The following is a 22,129-nucleotide window of genomic DNA, read 5'->3' on the forward strand; positions in this document are numbered from 1 at the left end:
ACTGGGGGTGCGGGCCGGGCAGCGGACAGGAGTCCGGGCAGAGCTGAAACCCAGGGGGCGGCTCGGGAGGGGCACTGCGGAGCCTTCGCGCGCGCCGCCCTGCCGTGGCCCTCGCAGCTCCCCGTAGCCTCCCGCCGCGAGGCCCCCCTCCGCCCAGGCCGCCCTGCGCATGCGCGCCCGCGCGCGCCGCCCGCCTTGGTCCTCGCGGCGCCCCGTAGCTGCGCGCCCGGCCAGCCGGCGCCAAGATGGCGGCGCTGACGGGCGGAGAGCGGCCGCGCCGGGAGGCGCGGGGGCCGGAGCGGAGCCTCCGCGGCTGAGCCCCCCGAGCCGCCCTCGAGGCCGGCGCCCGGTTGCCGGGACCCGGGACATGGTGCGATCCGCGCCGCGCCGCCGCTTCCGCTGTCGCTGAGCTCGCGGACCGCCCCGGGTTCGGACGTGGGAGCAGGAAGATGTTTTCTGCGCTGAAGAAGCTTGTGGGGTCGGAGCAGGCTCCGGGCCGCGATAAGAACATCCCCGCCGGGCTGCAGTCGATGAACCAGGCGCTGCAGAGGCGCTTCGCCAAGGGAGTGCAGTATAACAGTGAGTGCGGCCCGGCGCGGGGATTCCGGCGGGGGCACGTGGAAAGTGGGGCGGGGGCGCGGGGGCGGGAGCGCGCTGCCCCGCGGGGTCCGCGGTTCCCGGCCGCGCCGCCTGGGACTCGCGGTAAGCGGGTCGCGCCGCGCCCGGGAAGCGCTGGAGGCCCCGGCGCGCCCCGAGGGCCTCGCGGTCTGGGTTCGGATGGGCTGAGCCCTTACCTGTGCCGGGTACGTCGCAGGTGCCCCAGGGGCGTTCGCTTGGAGTCGGGAAGTGATGCGCGCTGTAGACGAGGCCCTAAAGGACCCCGGGGCCGGAGGGTGGGCGCCTCGGTCAGTCTCGAGGCCTGCTGGCGCGGTCGGACCTTGGTGCGTTTGCTGTGCACAGTAAAATCGGTCCAGGCGGTTCCTGGTGCGTTTGCGGTACCCTGATTGGTCCAGGTGACCTCGTCTCGGGGAGATTCTTACATAACGTGGGGAGAGCTCTGTGGTCTGTGACACTTCTTAGAGGAGTGGTGGGCTTTTCCAGCAATGAGCTCCGTGTCCCCGGCCAGAGGAGCGGAGGTCTCCGCTGGCTCGGGTCGTTGGAGCCGTGAGGTTTTCCTTTGTAGACTTCTCATTCCGTTTGAAGACGGAATGTCAGCTACGCCACACGTTCTCCTCCCCTCCCGCCCCTTTTCAAGAAGCCCTCGCAAGGGATATACTGAGAAAAGTTCCGGAAGGCGGAGACTCTCACTTGGTGTTGTGGAGACCCCTCTTCTGCGAGGGGAAGAAGGCGTTGTCAGATGCCCCCAGAGCCCGGGACGGTTCCGTTCTCCGTTATAAGTTATGTAAATTGCGTAGCCCCTGGGCGCTGACTGTCCTCTGGACCTCTTTGAAGATTTTCCCTCGGAAGATTTTTTAATGCTGTTCTCTGCTTTTAAACTGCTTCCTCTTAAGTTTTTTTGCCATAATCCATGTATTGCTGCAAGATACTGGACGTCTTCCCCTTTGCTGCTTTAAGGGAACCTTTACCGGGTTTGGGATGCCGCGTCTCAGGGACCGTGTGCCATGTGAAGAAACTGGTTAGAACGACTTCTGGTTTAAAAGAGAGGTTACCTTGAATTCGACCCAAACGCGTGTGTTTCTCTCACATTCAAAGAAGAGAAGCCCATGTCAGGTTCGTCGTTTACACAAACCTTGAGGACCTGCATTTGCTTCTCCGATTTGTCTCTGAAACTTAATCCTAGTCCTTTGGAAATTGGACCTGGAATGCATTCACCTTCTGAAAAGCACTTCCAGAGGCGCACACCCCACCTCGTCCGGGGCAGGCGGGAGCGAAAACACGAAAGGCCAGTGGGGTCCTTGGCGAGAAGAAACCCACCTCAGGTGGCTGGGGAATGGGGTGCAGGCCAGGTTCTCACCTCCTGGAACCAAAGGGGTGAAAGTGAAAGAGGGTGCAACGGAGAGAACCCGGAGCTCTGCCCACGTGACATTTGAGGGCGCAGCCGTTTCTACACTTGGCTCTTGTGCATTTGGAAACTTTTTGATGTCTTCCCTTAGTCAGGAGGATGGAATGCTTCTACTATTTAGATTCTAACGTGTTTCCTCAGGGGAACAGACCGCTGTGTAATAATCACAGACTCAGGATTTTTCTGGGTAGGAGCTGACGTGTCTTTCACAGAACTTTGTCTTCCTGGGGCAGATAAGCCATTTTCTCTTAAATTGCTGTGACCACAACGAGACGTGAGCCACACGCCCAGAGTCCCAGCGCGCTCACCACATTTAGAGTCAAAGCCTGCAAGCGATGGCAGAGGACATCCCAGGTTGGATGTCACCCGTGCCGGGTGGAAGCTACAGAGCTGGCCACCGGGGGAGCCAGGTGATGAGCTGCGCTGGTGGAGGGCGGAAGCCCCCGTCTCGTGGAGTCGTCCGGCTGCCCTTGCCCAGGGCTTCATTCACTCCTTACCTAGAAAGCCTCTGGCCCCTGAAACAGCCAGAGTCCGGGCCTGTCGGATTTCGGTGCTACCACTGACAATGGAAGTAAACGCTTCCTTACAAGAAACCTTTGAGAGCTCGGTTCTGAGCAAGAGACTCTCTTCTTTAGGAAACAGACAGCCGTGTCAGACAAACTCTGACCAGTCCCAGCAGGGCCGGTTTGCAATTCCCAGGCCTCTGCTATCCGCGATCGGCCACGTTTTCTTTATAGAGTTCCTTCCACAGCATCGATTGGCTTGGCAAATATTTGTCAAGCCTTCGTCATACAGCGTCTCCGCCTCAGGGTGGAAGGGGACGGGAGGCACTGGACACGGTGAGTTAGTAGCCCTTCGACCTGTCTGAAGAATGGAGAGACAGAGCAGGGGCGGGGCGGGGCTTTAGGTAGCAGGTGGCGGTGGCAGGTGACCATGGAGCAGAAGCAGGCAGGTAGGAAGGGGTTCTCTGGGCCAAGGGATCGCAGGGCAGCGAGGTTGGGGGGCCAAGCCACAGGGCTGAGGGCCCTCCTGCTGTCCCGGGGACCCTGTGAATGGAAACCTCAAGGGCGCTGAGCAGGAGGGCACCTGCCAGAGGCGGGGGCCAGCTGGGGGTCTGTCTCGAAACCTCTGCTGGTGGCGCTGTGACAGAGCGACGTGGGACTTAAGCATGCCGCCTGCAGGACTGCGTCCTGTCCATCCGAGATACACGGGAGGGATTCCCCCTTTTGCAGGGAATGTGCGGGAGTGGGCGGGAAGTCCTGCCCGGGGGCGGTTCCGGGCCCTCCGGTGCATCTGCGTGTCTTCTGCACCGAAGCTTGACTTGGATGGAAGAAAAGAAGAAAAGACAGAACAGAAATGGCTAATCTGGCCCGTTACACGCTTCTTAAGTAAAAGGCTTCTCGTCACCTCTTAGGTGAATCTTAATCAAAGCTTTTCCGGGGCATCACTTATTTAGCTTATTTGAACCCATGTCTAAGGTTCTGAGATTGATTTGACTTTTTAACTTAAGAGTAGAGGCCAGTTACTTTTTTGAATAGATGAAACCAGATCATTTTATTTATTTCTGACATTATGGGGTTTTTTCCAGTTAACTCTTTTGAAGAGTACATTTCAAATTTTAAAACAATTTCAACTGAAGAGAAAGAAAATTAGGACTTCTTATTCTCAAGAGAAAACAGGAAACACAAATACGTTACAGTTGGTAAAGATATGAAAAGACAGTTTGTTCCGAGGTGACATCAAGACTCTGAACGGAGGGGCGGGATTTGAAGAACCAAAGAGAACCTCCCGAAATGAAGCACCGCCACCAAAACAGAAAGCCCACCGCTCGTGCCGGCGGGGGGGCGAGGGGGGGACGCACGCCCACACCCCGAGCTCTGCCTTTCGGAGGGAAAGAGCCCCCTTTCCAGGGCTCACGAATGCATGGACCTCAGAGAAGCCCAGGGCCCGACGTTCCGGCTTCAGGGCTGGGCCCATCCCGGGAGTTTCCGAAGAGCAGAATCAAACAGAAAACCTGAGAGGCCAGCGGAGCAGACAGCCTGCCTGTGCAGGGAGAGCCAGGAGCCTGGGCCCAGTGACAGTGATAGGGGTGGGGCCTCCCGGCAGCCTCGAGAGCTGCACCAGCCACGCCGCTGCCCGGGAGCCAGTGCGGTTCCACCTGCGTCCCGTCTAAGGTGCGCAGCTACCTCGCGCGCTTGCGCGAAGGTTCTTGCTGCAGTAAGTCCTAGAGGGCGTTCCCCCTTCGTGGAAGGGGAGCCCAGGGGCCGGAGACGGTTTCACACCTTGGTCGTGTAGTGACCGGTGACTAACCGGGGACGCAGGAGAAGAAGGCGGAGCTGACCCGAGCTAAGGCTCCCGGAGCCCTCTGTTGTTTAAGTGGGAGACAGAGACGCTCAGAAACTTGAGGTGTTGCAGCCAAGGTGTGGGTTAGAGATTAAGAGCTACCGTCCAAAGGCTGGAAGCAGATGGCAAGTCTTCCACATGAATCCTGGACAGGCATTCCCATCCGGGCTCAGCGGTAAGGAATCTAAGATGCATGAAGATGCAGGTTTGATCCCTGGCCTCGCTCAGTGGGTTAAGGATCCCTCATTGCTTGAGCTGGGGTGTAGGTTACAGATGTGGCTCAGATCCCCCGTTGCTGTGGCTGTGGTGTGGGCCGGCAGCTACCGCTCCGATTCGACCCCTAGCCTGGGAACCTCCATAGGCTGTGGGTGCGGCCCTAAAAAGCAAAAGTAAGTAAGTAAATAAATACTGGGCAAAAGAAGGAATGAAGCCACCTCGCCCAACGGAGAAGAAGACAGAGGAGAGCGGGGAGGGAGTGTGGCGGTGTCTGGAAATCCTGGCTGCAGTTGGGTTCCCGCCTCAGTCGGGGCTGCGAGCAGGAGCTCGGGGGCGGGGGTGGGGGGGAGGCAGGGGTTTGTTCTTCTGGGTCACGTGGCATAACCGGCCCACAGTGGCGTGGCAAGGTTGAAAGCAGGGGTGTGGAAGCAGCAGCAGGCTGTCATCAGCCCCAAGGGTGGTCCCATGAGCTGGTGACTTCAGACACACGCAGGTCAGATGACCCTCCAACCCCGGAGCTTCATCAAAAGTGTCCGTCTCAGCAGACACCGAAGCGCAGGCGCCGCAAAGACCGCCTTCTGATCAGATACGAGGAAGCAAAAAGGACACCTCGTGGGGGGGCTTAAAGCCATTTCCAAGTAACTTACGGGCCAAAGAGGCGTCTGTAAGGCAGTGATCATGAATGTGCCCGACGCCCTTGGGGTCCTTGGCCTGAGAGCACAATTTGAACGCCTGGGAGAGACCAGGACGGACCCCAAGGAAGTAGGAGGAGTGGACGACGAAAAGAAGCAGGTGATGCCGGACCGTCGCCGGACGCACGGGCTGCGGGGGCCTGACGGTCCAGTGGACAGACCCCTGGGAGGTTCACGACAAAGGCAGAAGGCGCCTCGGCAGGGACCGCGTGCACAGCCCAAGGCCAGAGCCTTAGAGCGCAGAGCACGGCGACGTGGTGCCGCTCAGCTGGAGGCTCAGGGGCCGCTGGGCCCCGCTGGAGACACTTGGCGGCTTCGTGGGCCCCGTAGCCTCGAACCCGAGCAGACGGCAGGTCAGAACAAGAGGGAGCACAGCTGCAAAAGCCTGGTCTGGACAGAGTGCCAGTGATGACACGTTATTACAGCGGGGCCAAGTTGGGTTGCCTGGGTATGCACGGAGCGTCAACAGCAGGTGTCAACTCAGCAGTGGGTTAAAGGAGCAGAGAAACTGTCACCCCAGTGGGTGCGGGGGAAGACCCCACGAAATTCGCCACCCACTGGGGACTTACAGAAACAAACAAAACAGCAGAACCCCGCTTCTTAGCAAACTGGGAACAGAGGGAACTGGGGCATCGGCTGCAACCCGAATCCGTAGGTAATAATGAGACGCGGCCAGCGGGCCTTTGGGAAGCTGAGCCAAGGCAGGCTCTCCTCTCCCTGGCTTCTCGGGGCTGGGGGATTGCAGAAGCCAGTGAAGAGTGTGCTGGGGGCTCTGACATAAGCCCTTCTTTATGTTGTAAAATTGATGGAAATTCAGAAACGCGAGTGGCCCTCTGTCGGCTGTGTAAAACTGAACCCGAGGCTGGAGACTGGCTCTTACGGAACAACCGCGGGCTGTTGCCCTGAGCAGCCCTGCCCCTAAAAGCATTTTTTGTTTGTTTAGTTTTTTGTCCTTTTGCCTTTTCTAGGGCCGCTCCCGCGGCATATGGAGGTTCCCAGGCCAGGGGTCGAATCGGAGCTGTAGCCGCCGGCCTACGCCAGAGCCACAGCAACGTGGGATCCGAGCCACGTCTGCAACCTGCACCACAGCTCACGGCAACGCTGGGTCCTTAACCCACTGAGCGAGGCCAGGGATCGAACCCGCAACCTCGTGGTTTCTAGTCAGATTCGTAAACCGCTGAGCCACGATGGAAATTCCCCTAAGAACATTTTTGAAAGTTGAAATAAAACATGTAGAAAAAAACATCAGTGCATCACTCAGTTCTTTTTTTTTTTTTCTTCTTTCTTTCTTCTCAGGGCCGCACCCACAGCATATGGAAGTTCCCAGGCTGGGTGTCCAATTGGAGCTACAGCTGCCAGCCTGCACCACAGCCACAGCAACGCGGGATCCGAGCTGCATCTGTGACCTGCACCCCAGCTCTTGGCAACACTGGATCCTTAACCCACTGAGCGAGGCCAGGGATCGAACCCACATCCTCCTGGATACTAGTCAGGTTTGTTACCGCTGAGCCACGGCAGGAACTCCCGTCACTCAGTTGATGAACTTGGTTTGACCTTTCTCCAGAGCAGCTGGGGTGGGTCCTGGGAGGGGAGCCAGCTCGATCTGCTTCTCCCCAGGGGGGTCCGCCAGGCCCTGGGCAGCTGCAGCTCCGATTCAACCCCTAGCGCAGGAAGGAGAGCTGAGACCCCGCCGGTAGGGCGACCGATAGGAGACCCCTGCCCAATACTGGGGGCTGTACGTGGCTTCTGAGTGAGTTTGCCTTGAAACCACCTCTGTGGCCCCGGAACCTCACTGGAGAGTCCACGCGGCTCCCAGGTTGGCAGTGCTCCTGGCAGCGGGCAGCCACGCCCCGGATGTTTCTGTGGGCGGGCTGCAGCCTGCATCTCGGAGAGGGCCCTGGGATGAAGCTTCAGGGAACGGTGAGCTGCCAGGAAGAAAGTCAGGAGGCCACAGGAAACGAAGCTCCCGACATGGGAGTGAGTGGGAGCCACCGGGGTTCTGGCCTCTGAGACCTGGAGCTCCGCGGGGTGCCTGGATGGGCACGTGTGAGGAAGGGCATAAGAGCTTTGAGCATAGAAGCAGGAATCTAAGGCTGCACAGAAGGCCCCGGGCACGTGGGAGTCTGACTCCCCAAAGCCGCGTGAAGGTAAGAAGCTGCGACTGAGCCGGGAGCATGGCATCAGAAAGGCAGCGTGCAGGGAGCGCCCGTCCTGGCTCAGCGGTGGTGAACCTGACTGGCGTCCATGAAGACGCAGGTTCGACCCCTGGTCTCAATCGGTGGGTTAAGGATCCAGTGTTGCTGTGAGCTGTGGTGTAGGTCACAGGTGTGGCTTACATGTGGTGTGGCTGCAGTGTAGGCCGGCGGCTGCAGCTCCGATTCAACCCCTAGCCTGGAAACTTCCATAGGCCGTGTGACTTGGCTCGGCTCCTGGCCGCTCTCTGGGACATCTGGGGACTGACGTGTGGTTTTGTCCCTTTTCCTCAGGGGCCAGGAATGAGGCCCCCCCGCCCCCGTGCTTTCTGCAGGCGGCCCAGCCCCAGCCCCAGCTGTGCCCAGAGCTGCCCTCACAGCACAGGCGTGTCTGGGCTCCCCTCCGGGGCCTGAGCGCACCCCTGGCCAAGCTCAGAGCTGCATGCCTGTGACCTGAGGGCGTCGGCTGGCTGTGTCCCGTGTGGTGACGCACCCGGGGGCTGGCAGAGAGCCGTGAAGTTTGAGATCACGCACGACATGCCGACTGGAGCTGGGACTCTGGGAACCTGGAGCCCGTGGGGAGCTTGACTGGGTGGCTGAGTTTCCTAGAAGTGTTGACCCCGCGTCCACGCGCCACTGGAGGCTGTCACGGCCCCATCCGAGCCCCCGTGGCTCTGCACGGCGCTCCGAACCGCTCATCTTTCCAGAACACTCTTGCTGAGCCCTGTGCCTTCTCCCTGAGGCATTGCAAGGTCCACTCCTTGGTGGCACCTCGGAGTCTGGCCCTGGTACCCGTCCCCTGCTGTCCCTCCGGCGTGGCCTGGGCTCTCCCCGACCTGCCCGGCACGCAGGGAGGCCGCCCCCAATGCTCGAGCGGGCGCAGGAGGGCACGCGCGCCGCCGTCAGCCCGGTGGTCCTGAAGGGCGGGGCCTCGCGCAGAGCTGTGCCCGGGCCATGCCAGCCTCAGGTCCCCGGACACCCGTCAGGCTCTGGGAAGATGGGTGCCTGGGAGCGCCGTGCCTCGGGGGTGGGGGGGGGGCCTGGAGGGCGGGGCGGGGCGGCGCGCCCGCGGCCTGGCCCCTCGGGGTCTCCCGGGCGCCGGCGGGCGTCTGACCCGTCCCTTCTCTGCAGTGAAGATCGTCATCCGCGGGGACAGGAACACGGGCAAGACGGCGCTGTGGCACCGGCTGCAGGGCAAGCAGTTCGTGGAGGAGTACATCCCCACGCAGGAGATCCAAGTCACCAGCATCCACTGGAGCTACAAGAGTGAGCCCATCGCCCCCCGGGCCCCGGGGTTCGCAGGGCCCTCGTCAGGGCGCCTCGGGGTGGCGCCGACACCCCCGCTCCCACGGGCCCTGGTCCACCTGGGAGCGGGGCCAGGGGCCCAGCCCGTCACACGCAAGCTCCCGGGGTTACCACTTGAGGGCCCCGGGGCGGACTTACCTGCGACTCGCCTGTCCCCGCGGGGTCCGGGAAGGGGTGTGTGGGCAAGACGGCCAGAGTGGCAGGCACCTGGACGTTCCCATGCGGTGCAGTGGGTCAGGGACCCGGCATTGCCGCAGCTGTGGTGCAGGCTCGGCCCCTGGCCTGGGAGCTTCCACGTGCCTTTGTGTGTGGCCAAAAAAGAAAAAAGTTCCTTCTCACTGAGAAAAAAACAGGCCGACAGCAGGACCCTGGGCTTTTGCGGAGGTGCCAACTCCCTCCTGGTGACAGCCAGGCTGTGTCCGAGGACACTCAGTGTCACCCCTGCCCGCCAGCCACACAGAGTGGCCTCATCCACCCACAGCGCCCTGCCCGCCTCGGGCGAAGCTGGCGGGGGCAGGTGCCAGGCGGTTCCCTGCCTTCCTTTCCCTGGGGGGCCTTGGGCAGGAGGGAGAGCCCATGTCCCTGTGCTTGGCCCCGTCGCCCTAAGGCCAGACTGGCCCTTGGTAGAGGCTGCCCCCGGCCCAGCACCGGGCAGAGCACAGGGACAGCGACTCTGGAACAGGCCTTCCCGCAGAAGCCAGGCCGGGCCGGCTCCACTCGGAAGGCTTTTCGTGGCAGTTTCATGCAGGACCCAGCAGCCGGGGGTCCCGGCCTCCACCCCCGCCCCCCTGCCTCCCTCACAGAGCAGCTGAGGCCACTCGTGGGTCTGGAGGGGCCGGGATTTGGGGGAGACGGCCAGTCAGCTCGCAGCCAACCAGCCCCAAGGGCCCGCCCTGGCTTCCGGGGCGGGGGTGGGGGAGCCCGCCCCAGGGACGCCTTGGGACGCGGGGAGCGTGCAGCGGAGGACGTGTCAAGACTGCCCACTGCGACCTGAGCAGCAGCCGGGCGGACCCCGGGCCGGGGTGGGAGGCCGCCCCGCGGTGCTCATCTCCCGTCTCTGTGCCGCAGCCACCGACGACGTGGTGAAGGTGGAAGTCTGGGACGTGGTGGACAAAGGTGAGTCGTCCCCCCGCCCTGAGGGCCGCCCCCGTCTCGGCCTCGCGGGCCTGTCCTCCTGGGTGGCCTCATCATCTCGGTCCCTCCCTGGGCTGAACCCGGGGGGCCCGGAGGGGCCTTGTGCTCTGCGCGGCACCACCCATGTCCCTGTGTGTGCGCGTGGCCCCGTGCAGCCTGGCCATCGTCCCGGGGGCCGAGCTGCCCTCTGTGCCCTGGGCTTGCCCCCGCCCCCGCCTGCCCCGGGGCAGGTCCCAGGCCTGCGCTCCTTTGTGGGGGTCGGGGGGGCAGCATGTTGTGTCCTCGGTGGTGGGAATGGCCTGGCCGCGTGGTCTGGAGCCAGCGCCCTGCTTCTACCCTGTGAGGCGTGCCAGGCTGAGCCAGTCCCCGGGCCTGGCGCGCCGGGAGCTCCCTGTGGCTTGGAGAGGAGGCGGGATGGTGGGGGAGGCCGGCCAGGGCCAGGGCTCCCTGTGAAAGCGCGCCTGGCAGCCTTAACGCCCCTGGCCCCTGCTTTCCCTCGGGTGAGACTCCTGAGGAGGGGATGCGCCTTCTCGCCACCCCTAACCTGTGCCCTGTCGGCCGGGGTCCAAGCACCACCTGCAGTGGCCAAGGGCAGGTGCTCAAGTCAGTGGCAGCAGGCGAGGCCCTGGCGGGGGTGGGTCAGGGAGCAGGCCCTCCGGTGGGCAGTGCCGTGACGCTGTGTCCCCAGGGCGTCCGCCGGGGGGGGGGCGGTGTGGCCGGCTCCTGTTGAACTGGGAGCATCCGTGAGCCAGGGGCTGCCTCCAGGGCGGCGGCACAGGCTGTGCGAACAGGCAGAGGGTGGCTGTTTTCATCAACAAACCCGATTATTGCGGGGGTGCTTGTTCGTTCTGCTGAGCCTGGGGCCCTGGGGGCCCAAGGTGATCAGTGGTCCTTGCCCTCAGTGGGAAGCACCTGCGGGGGCCAGGGGCTTGGAGGTCTCACTGCGACCCAGGTGATTCCTGCCGCCCGCCCGAGCCCGTCCACCCTGGCTCTGCTCAGGGAGCCCCAGGCCCGGAGGGAGGCCTCTCAGAGGCCGGCGGAGCTGGCCTGGGGCTGGGCCTGGTCAGTCTGGAAGGGAAGTGCTTCTGTTTGAGCCTCCTGGGTCCTGGCCAAGTCCTGCCGCCAGTGGGGCTGTTTCAGGGGCCCCAGCCCCATCCAGTAAGACACCTACTGGAGATGGGGGCTGGCGTGGGGGCGCAGGGAGGCTCTGCTCACCCCAGGCTGTTCTTGGGGCCAGCAGTTCCACCCCGTGACTTGTGTCTGTCTTCCTAAGGAAAATGCAAGAAGCGTGGCGACGGCTTGAAGATGGAGAATGACCCCCAGGAGGTGAGCAGCATCTGTTCCCGCGTGGCCATCAGAGTTTGCGGTGAGGGGACTGAGTGGCCGTTGGCTCTTCGGACCCTCCGCCCGCCTGGCTGGCCCTCCCAAGGACTCCATTTATGCTGCTGGACTCGGGTGGATGCAGTGGCCGCTTCCAGCTGCCCGTGGCTGCATTTTGGGAGTGGCTGCCACATGTCACTCCACATGCCTGATGCAGTTGGAGTGACCCAAAAGGTCCTGGGGCCACTGGCCAGGTTTTATATCCCTGTTACAGAGCCCGCAGGTGCGGCCAGCCGCCACCCCAGCAGAGAAGGCAGGGGCCAGCTGGTCCTCCTTTCCGTCTGGGGAGCTTTCTTTTTTTTTTCTTTTTTGGTCGCCCCATGGCAAATGGAGTTCCCAGGCCAGGATCAGGTCCAAGCCACAGTTACCACGTACGCTGCTGCTGTGGTCGAGGACAGAACCTGCGCCCCACTGCTGCACAGAGGCTGCCGATCCCTTTGCCACAGCGGGAACTCCCAGGAAGCTTTCTGGCGGCCCCAAGGACCTGTCTCTCCGTGTCCTCCTGCCCATGGACGGCCTTTAGGGCTTCTGCCCAGGACAGGAGGGTTCAGTGACTGTCTGTCCCTTTGTGGGCACATCACCACTGTCCCCAGCACTGCAGCCTCCCCAGCGTGTCACTCTGGGAGTCCCTCTGCAAACCTGCGGTCTCAGCTCTGGGACATGCCCACTGTGGAGGGGCTCACTCGTCAGCACAGCGGAGGGTCCGTGAGCTGAGGCCGGCCGTGCAGCACTGGCAGGTCCAGGAGGCCCTGGAGGAGCGTGGGCTCGCTGGGCCTTCACACTCATCTTGCCCTTGCGTCTTGTTTGGTTTTGGCTTTTCTCCAAAATGAAAGTAGCTGCTGTCGTCTCCGTTGTGAGGTTCTGTTGAGGAGTTCCCACTATGGCATAGCAGCTTCAGAACCTGACGTCAGTAGCTCGGGTTCGTGCAGAGGCGCAGGTTCAATCCCCAGCCCAGTCAGTGGGTTAGGGGGTCCGGCGTTGGCGTTCCCATCTTGGCTCAGCGGAAACGAATGTGACTGGGAACCGTGAGGTTGCGGGTTCGATCCCTGGCCTCCCTCAGTGGGCGAAGGATCCGGCGTGGCCGTGAGCCGTGGTGTAGCTCGCAGATGCGGCTCGGATCCGGCGTGGCTGTGGCTGTGGCGTAGGCCGGCGGCTAGAGCTCCGATTCGACCCCCAGCCTGGGAATCTCCATGTGCCGCGGGCGCAGCCCTCAGGAGACAAAACTAACTAGAGATCCAGCGTTGCCACAGCGGTGGGTGCTGCTGCAGCTCAGGTTCGGTCCCTGGCCGTCCACGCGCTGCCCGTGTGGCCCTTAAACAAACAGTCCCGCTGAGCCTCTTGCGGGGGGCGCGGTCCTCACTGGGGGCGCGTCCCTCCCGTCGCAGGCCGAGTCCGAGCTGGCCCTGGACGCCGACTTCCTGGACGTGTACAAGAACTGCAGCGGGGTGGTCATGATGTTCGACATCACCAAGCAGTGGTGAGCCCCGCCCCCGCCCCAGAAACCCCGCCCCCAGAGCCCCCGCCCCGCCCCAGAAACCCCGCCCCCAGAAACCCCGCCCGGCCCGCCGCCCCAGCCGGAAACACCACGCACGTTGCCCCGGCGGGCGGGCGCGGCTCCAGCGCTGGTCTGCAGGCTCCGGAGCAAGATCCGCAAGGGGAGAGGGTGTGGGTGGGCGCGGGCACGGCCCCTGCCAGCTCCCGAGGGGCCTGTCCCCGTGGGAGGAGAGCCGGCCACGCACACAGGCACCCAGGGCACGGGCGTGAGCCCCTGTCCACAGTGCGGCCGCCGCGGGCCAGCCTCGCAGACAGGCCTTCGCCGCCAAAGAGGAGAGCCCCGAAAGATGCCACGGGTCTAGCTGGCGACTGGTTCTGGAAACCGGGCAGAGTCTGCCTGCCGCTGACTCTGCTTTTTAAGTTGTACTGTGACTGCACATGTAGTCCATGCTCCTAGAAAGAGCGCAAAGTGCAGAGCAAACCACCCCACGCCCGAGGCCCTGGGCGGGCTCCCGCAGGTGGCTCCTGAGTGCTGCTGTGACGCCGGGCTCCAACCGCGCACGCTATGCGGGTGCCGCCTTTACTAAGGATGGTTGTCCCGGGCGGTTCCCACACCAGCCCTGGGTGCCCGGCCGTGATGTGGGTCCACCAGCCTGGGCCGAAGCTCACGGGACACCACAGGGACATGCACCTCGGTGCCCGCTCTGGACTAGCCGCCAGCCCACTCGTGAGTGGCCTCCCGGGTGCGGTGGGCTGCACTCAGAGCAGGGGAGTGGGCCGCCGGTGGCCAGCTCAGTGCCCAACTCCTCCACCCGCAGCACTGGGGGCACATCCGCCTCATGTGCGCCTTTGTCTTCGCCTTGGCTGGATGCGCTGTGACCGAAGGCCAGGCGGATTACATGGGAGAGCTGTGGGCCAACGAGCGGGGCCACGGCTGCCAGTGAGGCCCCCCTGGGTGGGCGGGAGCCTGCATGCGGGCCCGGGTGCGAGTGTCTGGCGAGGACGTGGAGCTGGGCTGGGGGCTGGGGCCTGGGGCCAGTCTCGGGTTCCACAGACCTGGGACAGCAGTGTGCTCGGCTCAGGCCATGCTCGGGGGCAGCGACCGGCGCCGTCTAGGGCCCCTTGCGCAGAAGAGGGGGCAGGGTGCCACTTACTCACAGGTGGCCGCCAGGGGCGGGCGGAGCCCCCGGTCCAGCGAGCAGTTGAAAGCACTGTACCTAAGTGGAAGGCAGCAAGTCGGTGGCCGACGCGGCGCTGTCCGGCTCGGGGGTTCCCTGCCAGTCGTCACTTCATGGCACACCGCTCGGGAGATGCCGTGAGGGCCCTCGTGCCCGCTGCAGGCAGAGCCCACGTGCCCTGCAGGACAGTGGAGCCGGGAAGCGAGAGGACACAAGGACACGAGGGAGGGGACGCTGGCGAGGCCAGAGGCCGAGCGGGGCGCGCCCCAGGAGGGTCTTCCGAGGCGCCCACGCTCTCCCCGGGCGGTGGCGCGGGTGGCGGGTCTCGGCTGCAGCTAAAGCGCATCTCTCCCCACACGCGCCTCCTAGGACCTTCAACTACATCCTGCGGGAGCTTCCCAAGGTGCCCACGCACGTGCCCGTGTGTGTGCTAGGCAACTACCGCGACATGGGCGAGCATCGCGTCATCCTGCCCGACGACGTGCGCGACTTCATCGACAACCTGGACAGGTGGGCGCCCTCCTCGCCCGGGCCACGCCCGCCCCCAGCCCCTGCGCCCCGCAGGCAGACGGGCTGGAGAGACCCGGGGTGCCTGTGAGGGCCAGCTCCGGGCACCCTGGGGGCTGGGCAGGCTCCCACCGCAGGAGGGGCCCAGAAATGGGACGGCAGGACTGCTGCTGGGCAGCTGGCTTCCTGGCACCACGCAGGCCCAGGTGCCAGGCGAGCGTGGACGCCCTCCATCCCCGAGGCCAGGGCAGGGCGCGGGGCAGAAGCACGAGGTCGCCGGCTGGTGCGGGCCTGTCGCCCACAGGGGGAGACTCGGCCCAGCGAGGGGGTGCTGGCCACGGGCAGCCGGGCCCAGGGGCCGTCAGGGGGCCGCTGCCGACACCTCTGCGTCTCCGCGCTTCTGGCACACAGGCCCCCGGGGTCCTCTTACTTCCGCTACGCTGAGTCCTCCATGAAGAACAGCTTCGGCCTCAAGTACCTGCACAGGTTCTTCAACATCCCGTTCCTGCAGCTGCAGGTGAGCCCGCCCGGCGTGGTGGCGGCCGCCCTCCCCAGCCCTGGGCCCCGCGTGCGGCCCCCCGCAGCCCCAGGATGGCCCGCGCCGTCCCCGTCCCCTGTGGGCCTGGCCTGGGACCTGCCTAACAGGAGCCGCAGACACGGCCGCAGGGGATCAGGTGTCCTCAAACGTCCTTCTCGGGCTACGGGCCGGGGGCTGGACCAGGGGCGCCGAGACCCCGGGCGCTGTCCCCGCCTTGCTGGTTCTTGTGCTGTCCGTGGAGGTACAGGCGGCCCTGGCCCCCTTTGTAGCCGCACCGCTGTGGCCGCCCTGGCCTCTCTGGCCATCGCTGCGGGGCTGGGCCCAGGGAGTCCCCGCCCTCCTCCCACCTGGTCTGCAGCCCTGGGTGCTTTTGTTCTTGACCCTTGATCTCTGGAACGGTCTAGCCTCAGAGGGAGCTTGCAGGGACAGTGAGGGGTCCCTGCACCCTGGCTCAGGTCCCCTGACCAGAGCCCCTCATGCCTCCACGGTGCTTCCACCGAGACCACATAACCAGGCTCTGTTGGTGTCCTCACCGTCCCTCTGTCCTGGGCTCCGGCTGCCCCACGGGTAGCGGTCACTCCTGTGGCTGTGCTGGGCCATGCCAGCCCCTCAGATGTGCCTGGCTCAGGGTCTGTCAGACCCTGGATGCGGGATGGGCTTTCAGCCGGAAGACCCCAGAGGCGAGCCCCCTGCTGGTCACGTAGCTGGTCACGTAGCAGGGCACATGTCTCGGGCTCAGCTCGTCACTAGGATGTTGAGCCCTGGCGCCTGCAGCCACGGTGGCGTCTGTTCTTTCTCCCGAAGGACACGGCTTTCCCTCGAGCTCTGTCCTTGCAGAGACAGGCCCCTTGCTGCGGGGGTGGGGGCGCGTCACCGTGTCCAGACCTCGGGTCATGCGGGCCTCCCCCTCCTTTCCGGAGACCCCAGGCTGTGGCCTTTACGCTTGTCCCAGCGCAACGCGCACACAGAGAGCAGGGGAAGCACCCCCGTGTGGGTTCAGGGTGGCATCTGGCAGCACCATGAGCTAGGGTGACGCCGCAGAGTGCTCTGCAGCTACAAATCGTCACTGACGCACACGCGAGGGCCGGGCCTTGGGGCCGAGACAGCAGGAAGTGTGTGTTTTTCAACACGTGTTGGGGCTTCTTAAACCCCGGGCCCTCGTGTGACAGGAGCACCGTCTGTGCATTTGCTCCCATCACAACCTCGGCCCTTAGAGCCCCTTGGAGCCGCCGAGGCATCACGCCGAACACCGGGGGCGGCTCACGGCCGTGCGTTCCGTCTGCAGAGGGAGACGCTGCTGCGGCAGCTGGAGACCAATCAGCTGGACATCGACGCCACGCTGGAGGAGCTGTCGGTGCAGCAGGAGACGGAGGACCAGAACTACGACATGTGCGTTGGCCCCGGGCCCGGCCGCCTGCCTCGGGTCGCGCTGGGCAGGCGGCAGGGGCGCTACCCGTCAGCCCCGATGGGCTGTGTTGCTGCAGCCTTGGGTGGTCCAGGCCCCACGGAGAGGTGGGAGGGGGCTCCTGGCTCCCTGAGGTCAGAGGTCGGCCAAGGCCCTGCCCCAGCACGCAGCCCGGCGGCTGTAGTTGGGCAGAGCCGGAGCACACAGCCTGATCCCCTTCACCAGGGCGCTTTTGCAGCAGTTGCCCACCGACAGCTGCATGGCTCCAGACGGGCCTTGCCTGTGGGCACCGGGCCCAGCGACACCAGCCGCCCTGACCCTTTCCAGCTGAGGCCCCGTCCCCATCTTGACGGCAGTGTCCCAGGTTGACACCAGGGGAGAGCGTTCCTTGACCTTGGAAAGGCATCTGGGGTGGAAACCGAGCCTGGTCCTCGGCAGCAGAGGGAGGCGCCTTGTCCCGGCCCGGCCTGCGCAGAGCAGCCTGTGCGCATCCAGCAGGGTGGCCCCGTGGGTGTGGAGCAGCACCCAGCAGACCCTCCGCGCCCCCCCCCCGCCACTGCCCTCCGGGTTCTTGGGGGCGCCCAGGGCACCTTCCACAGCTCCTGGGAGAAGCACTCGCTCTTTGGGGGGAGGGGGGGCCCTGAATTACCCCTGAAAACAGGTCCTTCCTTTGTCTTTGAATTATCCAGGGGTGGAGGGTGGGGGTGGGGGCAGGCTGCTTCCCCACCTGTGCTCATGGTCCCAGGCAGGACCCTCCCAGCGCCCCAGCAGTGTCTGCCCCAGAGGGGCTCGAGGACACAGACCCAGCTGTTGGTCCCAGAACAGCAGGAAGGGGCAGCAGGGGTCATTCTGGGGGGGTTGGCCCTTGCTATGGAACCAGACCTGGGGTGGACCAGCTCTGACATGGCCTTCTCCGATTGAGGGATTGGCCACCTGGTGGCACCAAGCACACAGTCCCTGTCCCCTGGGGATGGCACCCAGGCACAGCCAGCCCCCCGGGCCAGCCCACTGGGAGAAGGCAGCAACCTTGGGGCTCGGCCGTGGTGTCCTGTAACCTGCCCTTAGCAGGTTGGGGGCCAGGCGGTGCTGTGGGTTTCGCTCCCAGCCTAGAGGTGGGGACGGCTGGCCCCGCAGACACCGGTCCCCAGGGACCCCTTGCCCAGGCAGCCCAAGTCCAGGCGCCTCCATGTCTGGCAGGGTGGGAGCCCCTCCCCATAGGCAGGTCCTGCCGAGAGAGGGGGTCGGGGACATGGGTGTGTGCACCTGCCATCCTGCCCTCCGGAGAGTGCACTTTCAGTGATCACTAGGGTGACAGGGCACCTGGAAAGGCAGGTGGGGGCCCTTGGCTTGGGGGTGTTGCTCTGAGCCCGAGAGCAGGGACCCCATCAACAGGACAACAGGAGCCGCTGAGAAGTCTCAGAGGAAGAAGGCGGCCTTCCCTCTCCTTGCCGTTCCCCGCAGCTTCCTTGAGATGATGGAGGCGCGCAGCCGAGGCCACGCGTCCCCGCCGGCTGCCAACGGGCAGAGCCCATCCTCCGGCTCCCAGTCTCCTGTGGTGCCTCCGAGCGCAGTGTCCACGGGGAGCTCCAGCCCTGGCACGCCCCAGCCGGCACCCCAGCCGCCCCTCCACGCCCCCTCGGCCCCCCCAGCCCCCTCGGAGGCCCCACCCCACCCCCCACCCCCCGTGGTCCCCGCCCCGCCCCCACGGCGCAGCATCATCTCGAGGCTGTTCGGGACCTCGCCGGCTGCTGAGGTGGTCCCCTCACCCCCAGGTAGGCCCTGGGAGCAGCAGCCTGTGGGATGTGGGCGCAGGCATCCCAAGTTGGGGGGCACGTTGTCTTCCTGTTCCCGAGAACCCTTGCAGACCCGGGTGGGTCTCCTTCCTCCTGGGCAGGCAGCCCCGCAGCCCGGTCACACACTGTCCTGCTTGAGGGCCTGCCCTGTGGGCCTGGCCTGGGGGACACTGGGCAAGAGCTGGTGTCTGCCGTCCCCAGAGCCAGCCCCCGCTGCAGAGGCCCCAGGAAAAGTCCAGAACGTGGAGGATTTTGTTCCTGAAGACAGCCTTGACCGCAGCTTCCTGGAAGATACAGCCCCCCCGAAGGACGAGAAGAAAGTCGCAGCCAAGGTCCTGCAGGACAGTGACAGGTTAGGGCGGGGCCATCTGTGGAAACCCCCCCCCCCCGCAGGGGTGGCCCCTGCTGCCTTTCCTGGCACCAGGCAGAAGAGGAGGCAGGCGTCCTCCTGGGCGCTGAGAACGAAGCAGAGCTGCAGCCAGAGGAGCTGCGGGGAGGGCTCGGCTGACCTCGCTGCATGGCTGCCCGGGGCAGCTCCCGTGGGCTGGGCTTGGGCTTGCTGAGCCTCCCGCCTGCAGAGGCAGCCGGAGCCCAGCCACAGCCTGTAGCAGAATGGCAGGCCCCTGCGGCGGTCTGGCCAGGCATCTCGGGGAGCAAGGGTTGCCGCTTAGCAAGTGGCCCCCACTGCCTGTGATCTGTCTGGACGCCTTGTAGCTGGTGGGAGGAAGAGCCTGGCTCCAAAGAGCCGCTGCCCGGTTTCCTCGGGGGCTGGGGGGCAGGCAGGGAGACTCAGCAGAGAGCGCTGGGCCCCGGTGTCCCTGCAGCCGGTGCTAGGCCAGCCCCGCCCCTTCACGCGCTCTCCCTTCGCTGCGCTGAGCCCAAGCCAGGCCCGCACAGCCAGGCCCACGCACCGTCTCTGCCGTCGCGGCATCTCCCCCAGCTGCAGAGGAGCAGGACAAAGCCACCCCGGGCCCCTCCCTGAGTGCCAAGGTCCCAGCCCGTCACCCCTCACCCCAGCACCCTGTGGGAGGGCACCTGCCTCCCAGGTCCACCCTTGGAACCTGCCGAGACTCCCACTGCCCTGGGGGGGCGTCTCTGCCCCCATGGCCCCACCTCATGCCTCCTTTCCTGCCAGCCTCTGCCGCAGCCCTGGTGGGTCCCCTCCACAGAACAGCCCCGAGACCCCCTTTGCAGCAGGTCCCCTGCGCCACGTCCACGCAGACGTCAGGGCCCTGCCTGGGGCAGAGAGGAGCTGTGCACACCAATACTGGAAGCGCCTGGAGGGACCCCTCGCAACCTCTGACCCTCCTGTCCCTCTGCAGTGAGGGGGAGGCCCCTGGAGGGAACCCGATGGTGGCAGGCTACCAGGACGACGTGGACCTTGAAGATAAGCCGCCTGGCAGACCTCTGATGCCCACAGGCCCCATCCCTGAGGAAAAGCTCCCTCCGTCCAGCGAGGAGGAAGCAGAGGAGGTGGCAGAGCACCCCAAGGCCACTGCTCTAGCCCCCGGGAAGTGCTCTGAGCCAGAGACCAAGAGGTATGGTGGGCACCGGGAGGCCAGGAGCTGGGGACGGTGGCCTCGGGCCCCGTGACCCTTCTGTCTGCCCTGTAGGTCCTCCGCAAAGGCCTCAAGGCCACATCGGGGCGCAGCTCCCAGGACCACAGAGCCCCACTGGTCGGGTGGCACCAAGCCCCCCACTGAGGGCTCCTCCCGAGGGCACGAGGACAGGAGGGACAAGCAGGAGTCCTCAGAGAGCGACCCCGAGGGGCCCATTGCCGCCCAGATGCTGTCCTTTGTCATGGACGACCCTGACTTTGAGAGCGATTCAGATACTCAGCGGACAGCGGTGAGGACTGACCTGGGCGCCCGGACAGGTGGCGGGTGGGTGACGGTGGAGAGTCAGGTCAGCCCGCGGGGCCTCGGCCGGGCTGTCCCACGGGGGCCTGTAGGTAAGGCCCAGGCCTGTCGCCTGTCCCGGGGAAGGCACATGCGGTGCAGGGGTGGCGGCATCACGGCTGCCACACTCAGGCCATGGTCACTCTGGGCGAGCCCACAAGGGGAGGGTCCCCTCCCTGCGGGGTCATGTGACGGAGAGCTGGGGCTGGGTCTGGCAGCTGACCTGCCCGCTGCTTTTCCAGGGGGAGTTCCCCGAGCGAGAGGACCTCTCTGATGGGACGGACGACGGCACCGGCCCTGTCCAGCCGCCTCCGCCCGCCAGGCCCCCCGCCTCCGCCTTCAGGCCGAAGAACGATGCTGATCTCTTTGGGTTGGGGCTGGAGGAGACCCGCCCGAAGGAGAGCAGCGGGGAAGGTAGCCGGGGGCTACTGGGCTGTGGCCCGGCAGGGGCCTCTTTCTGACTGCCTTCCCTGTCCCTTTGTACCTGGGCCCAGAGCGCGGGGGTGAGGCGAGGGCCTGGGCAGCAAGGACGTCCCGCAGGGACAGAAGCCCCGTCCCAGGCTCTCCTCGGCCTGCTGGGGGGGCAGCTGTGTTTCTGACGACATCCCAGACTTGCGGGAGCATGAGGCTGCAGGCCACGACTGGGCTGGAGGATGGCAGCTGGGGACGACTGACCTAGGGGCCACACCGCAGGATGGGGTGGCATGGGCAGTGCTGCTGGGAGCTGGCCGAGAGCTCTTCTGGGCCCCCAGCCCGGCCCTGCGTTCCGGCCCTCCGCGGAAGCAGCTGGCCTGGCTTCCGGGCCTGATAAGGAAGGGCTTGTGGCTCCGTGTGGCCCTGGCCAGCTCCCTGGCTCGCCAGCCCCATCCCCACCCTCCATCCTGGGCCGCTTGAGCCCAGCAGTGTCAGCTGGGGCCTGTCCTGGAGCTTCCTTGTCCCCGCCGTGGAGAGGAGAGGACCTTCGCGAGCTGGTCCTGGTGCTGAAGCACGGGCCTCTCCACAGCAGGGCGCTTCTGCTGCCTTTGGAGCCAGGCCCCCCGGACCTGGCAGGGGCTGAAGCCGGGCGCTCTCTCTGGGCTGTGCTTGCCGGGGACCCGGCTCAGACAGGGCGGCTAGAGGCCTCTGTCCAGTCCCAGCCCGGGAGGCCCAGACAGGGGGCCTGGCCTCCGGTCCAGGGAGCTGACCTTGCGCCTTATCCCGGCAGATAAGGAGGGCAAGGCTCCCTCGAGGGAGAAGAAGAAGAAGAAGAAGAAGAGCGGAGAGGTACAGCCCCGGCCCCGGGCCTCCCTGGCACCAGCCGGCGGCGTGGGATATCCCAGGCGGGTTCTGCTCTCCTGGCACCCGTGACGCCGTGCTGTCCCCTCTCCAGGAGGAGGAAAAGGCAGCAAAGAAGAAGAGCAAGCACAAGAAGAGCAAGGACAAGGCGGAGGACAAGGGCCGGGAGGAGAGGCGGCGGCGGCGGCGGCCGCGGGGCCCAGAGAGGACCGCGGTGGAGGAGCTGGAGGCCTTCCTGGGGGGCGGGGCCCCGGGCGGCCACGCCCGCGGGGGCGGGGACTACGAGGAGCTCTAGTCCCGGCCGCCGCCGACCACGCCCACGGGGCGGGGGCGGGGCCTGCCCTGCGGGGAGGGGGCCGCGGGCTCTGCGGGCAGCCGGCCCCCAGCGCTTCTCAGGGATGGGACTGAGGCCGAGGAGGCCTGCCAGGCTGTTTACAGGGGTGGGGCCCTGCTTGCCCCCGGCCCCCCGCACGCGCGCACCCGGCCGGCTGCATGCGGGTGGCCTCCGCTTCTTGCTGCGGCTCGGCCAGCGCTGCGGACCGCCGGTCCCCCCGGCGCTCGGGGCTCTGCGTGCAGACGCCGGGCAGCGCTGGCACCTCTCTCGGGGGAGGCTCTCCCGAGGCATGGCGTCTAGCTTTGCGCCTGCACCCGAGCTCGGGCGTGCGCACAGGCCGGGTCAGAGGCCCCGCACTCTCATTTCCTCTCACTCTCCTCCACCACCACCCGGCCCATAAAGCGCTCCTGTTTTACTGCGTG

General features: G+C 65.4%; 1 protein-coding gene across 1 annotated transcript; it reads left to right on the top strand.

The window, feature by feature from the left end:
• Nucleotides 1-254: 254 nt before the first annotated feature.
• On the top strand, nucleotides 255-22,122 carry RABL6 (RAB, member RAS oncogene family like 6). The gene is made up of 15 exons (XM_047768988.1): nucleotides 255-579; nucleotides 8,598-8,732; nucleotides 9,840-9,887; nucleotides 11,179-11,231; nucleotides 12,671-12,762; nucleotides 14,327-14,467; nucleotides 14,876-14,981; nucleotides 16,288-16,391; nucleotides 17,869-18,179; nucleotides 18,402-18,552; nucleotides 19,523-19,738; nucleotides 19,814-20,048; nucleotides 20,341-20,512; nucleotides 21,303-21,361; nucleotides 21,468-22,122. Exons 1-15 carry the CDS (start codon nucleotides 450-452, stop codon nucleotides 21,666-21,668), a joined length of 2,154 nt encoding a protein of 717 aa, XP_047624944.1. The 5' UTR covers nucleotides 255-449; the 3' UTR covers nucleotides 21,669-22,122.
• The last annotated feature ends 7 nt before the right edge of the window (nucleotides 22,123-22,129 follow it).

Source organism: Phacochoerus africanus, chromosome 2, assembly GCF_016906955.1.
Source record: "Phacochoerus africanus isolate WHEZ1 chromosome 2, ROS_Pafr_v1, whole genome shotgun sequence".
NCBI lineage: Eukaryota > Metazoa > Chordata > Mammalia > Artiodactyla > Suidae > Phacochoerus > Phacochoerus africanus.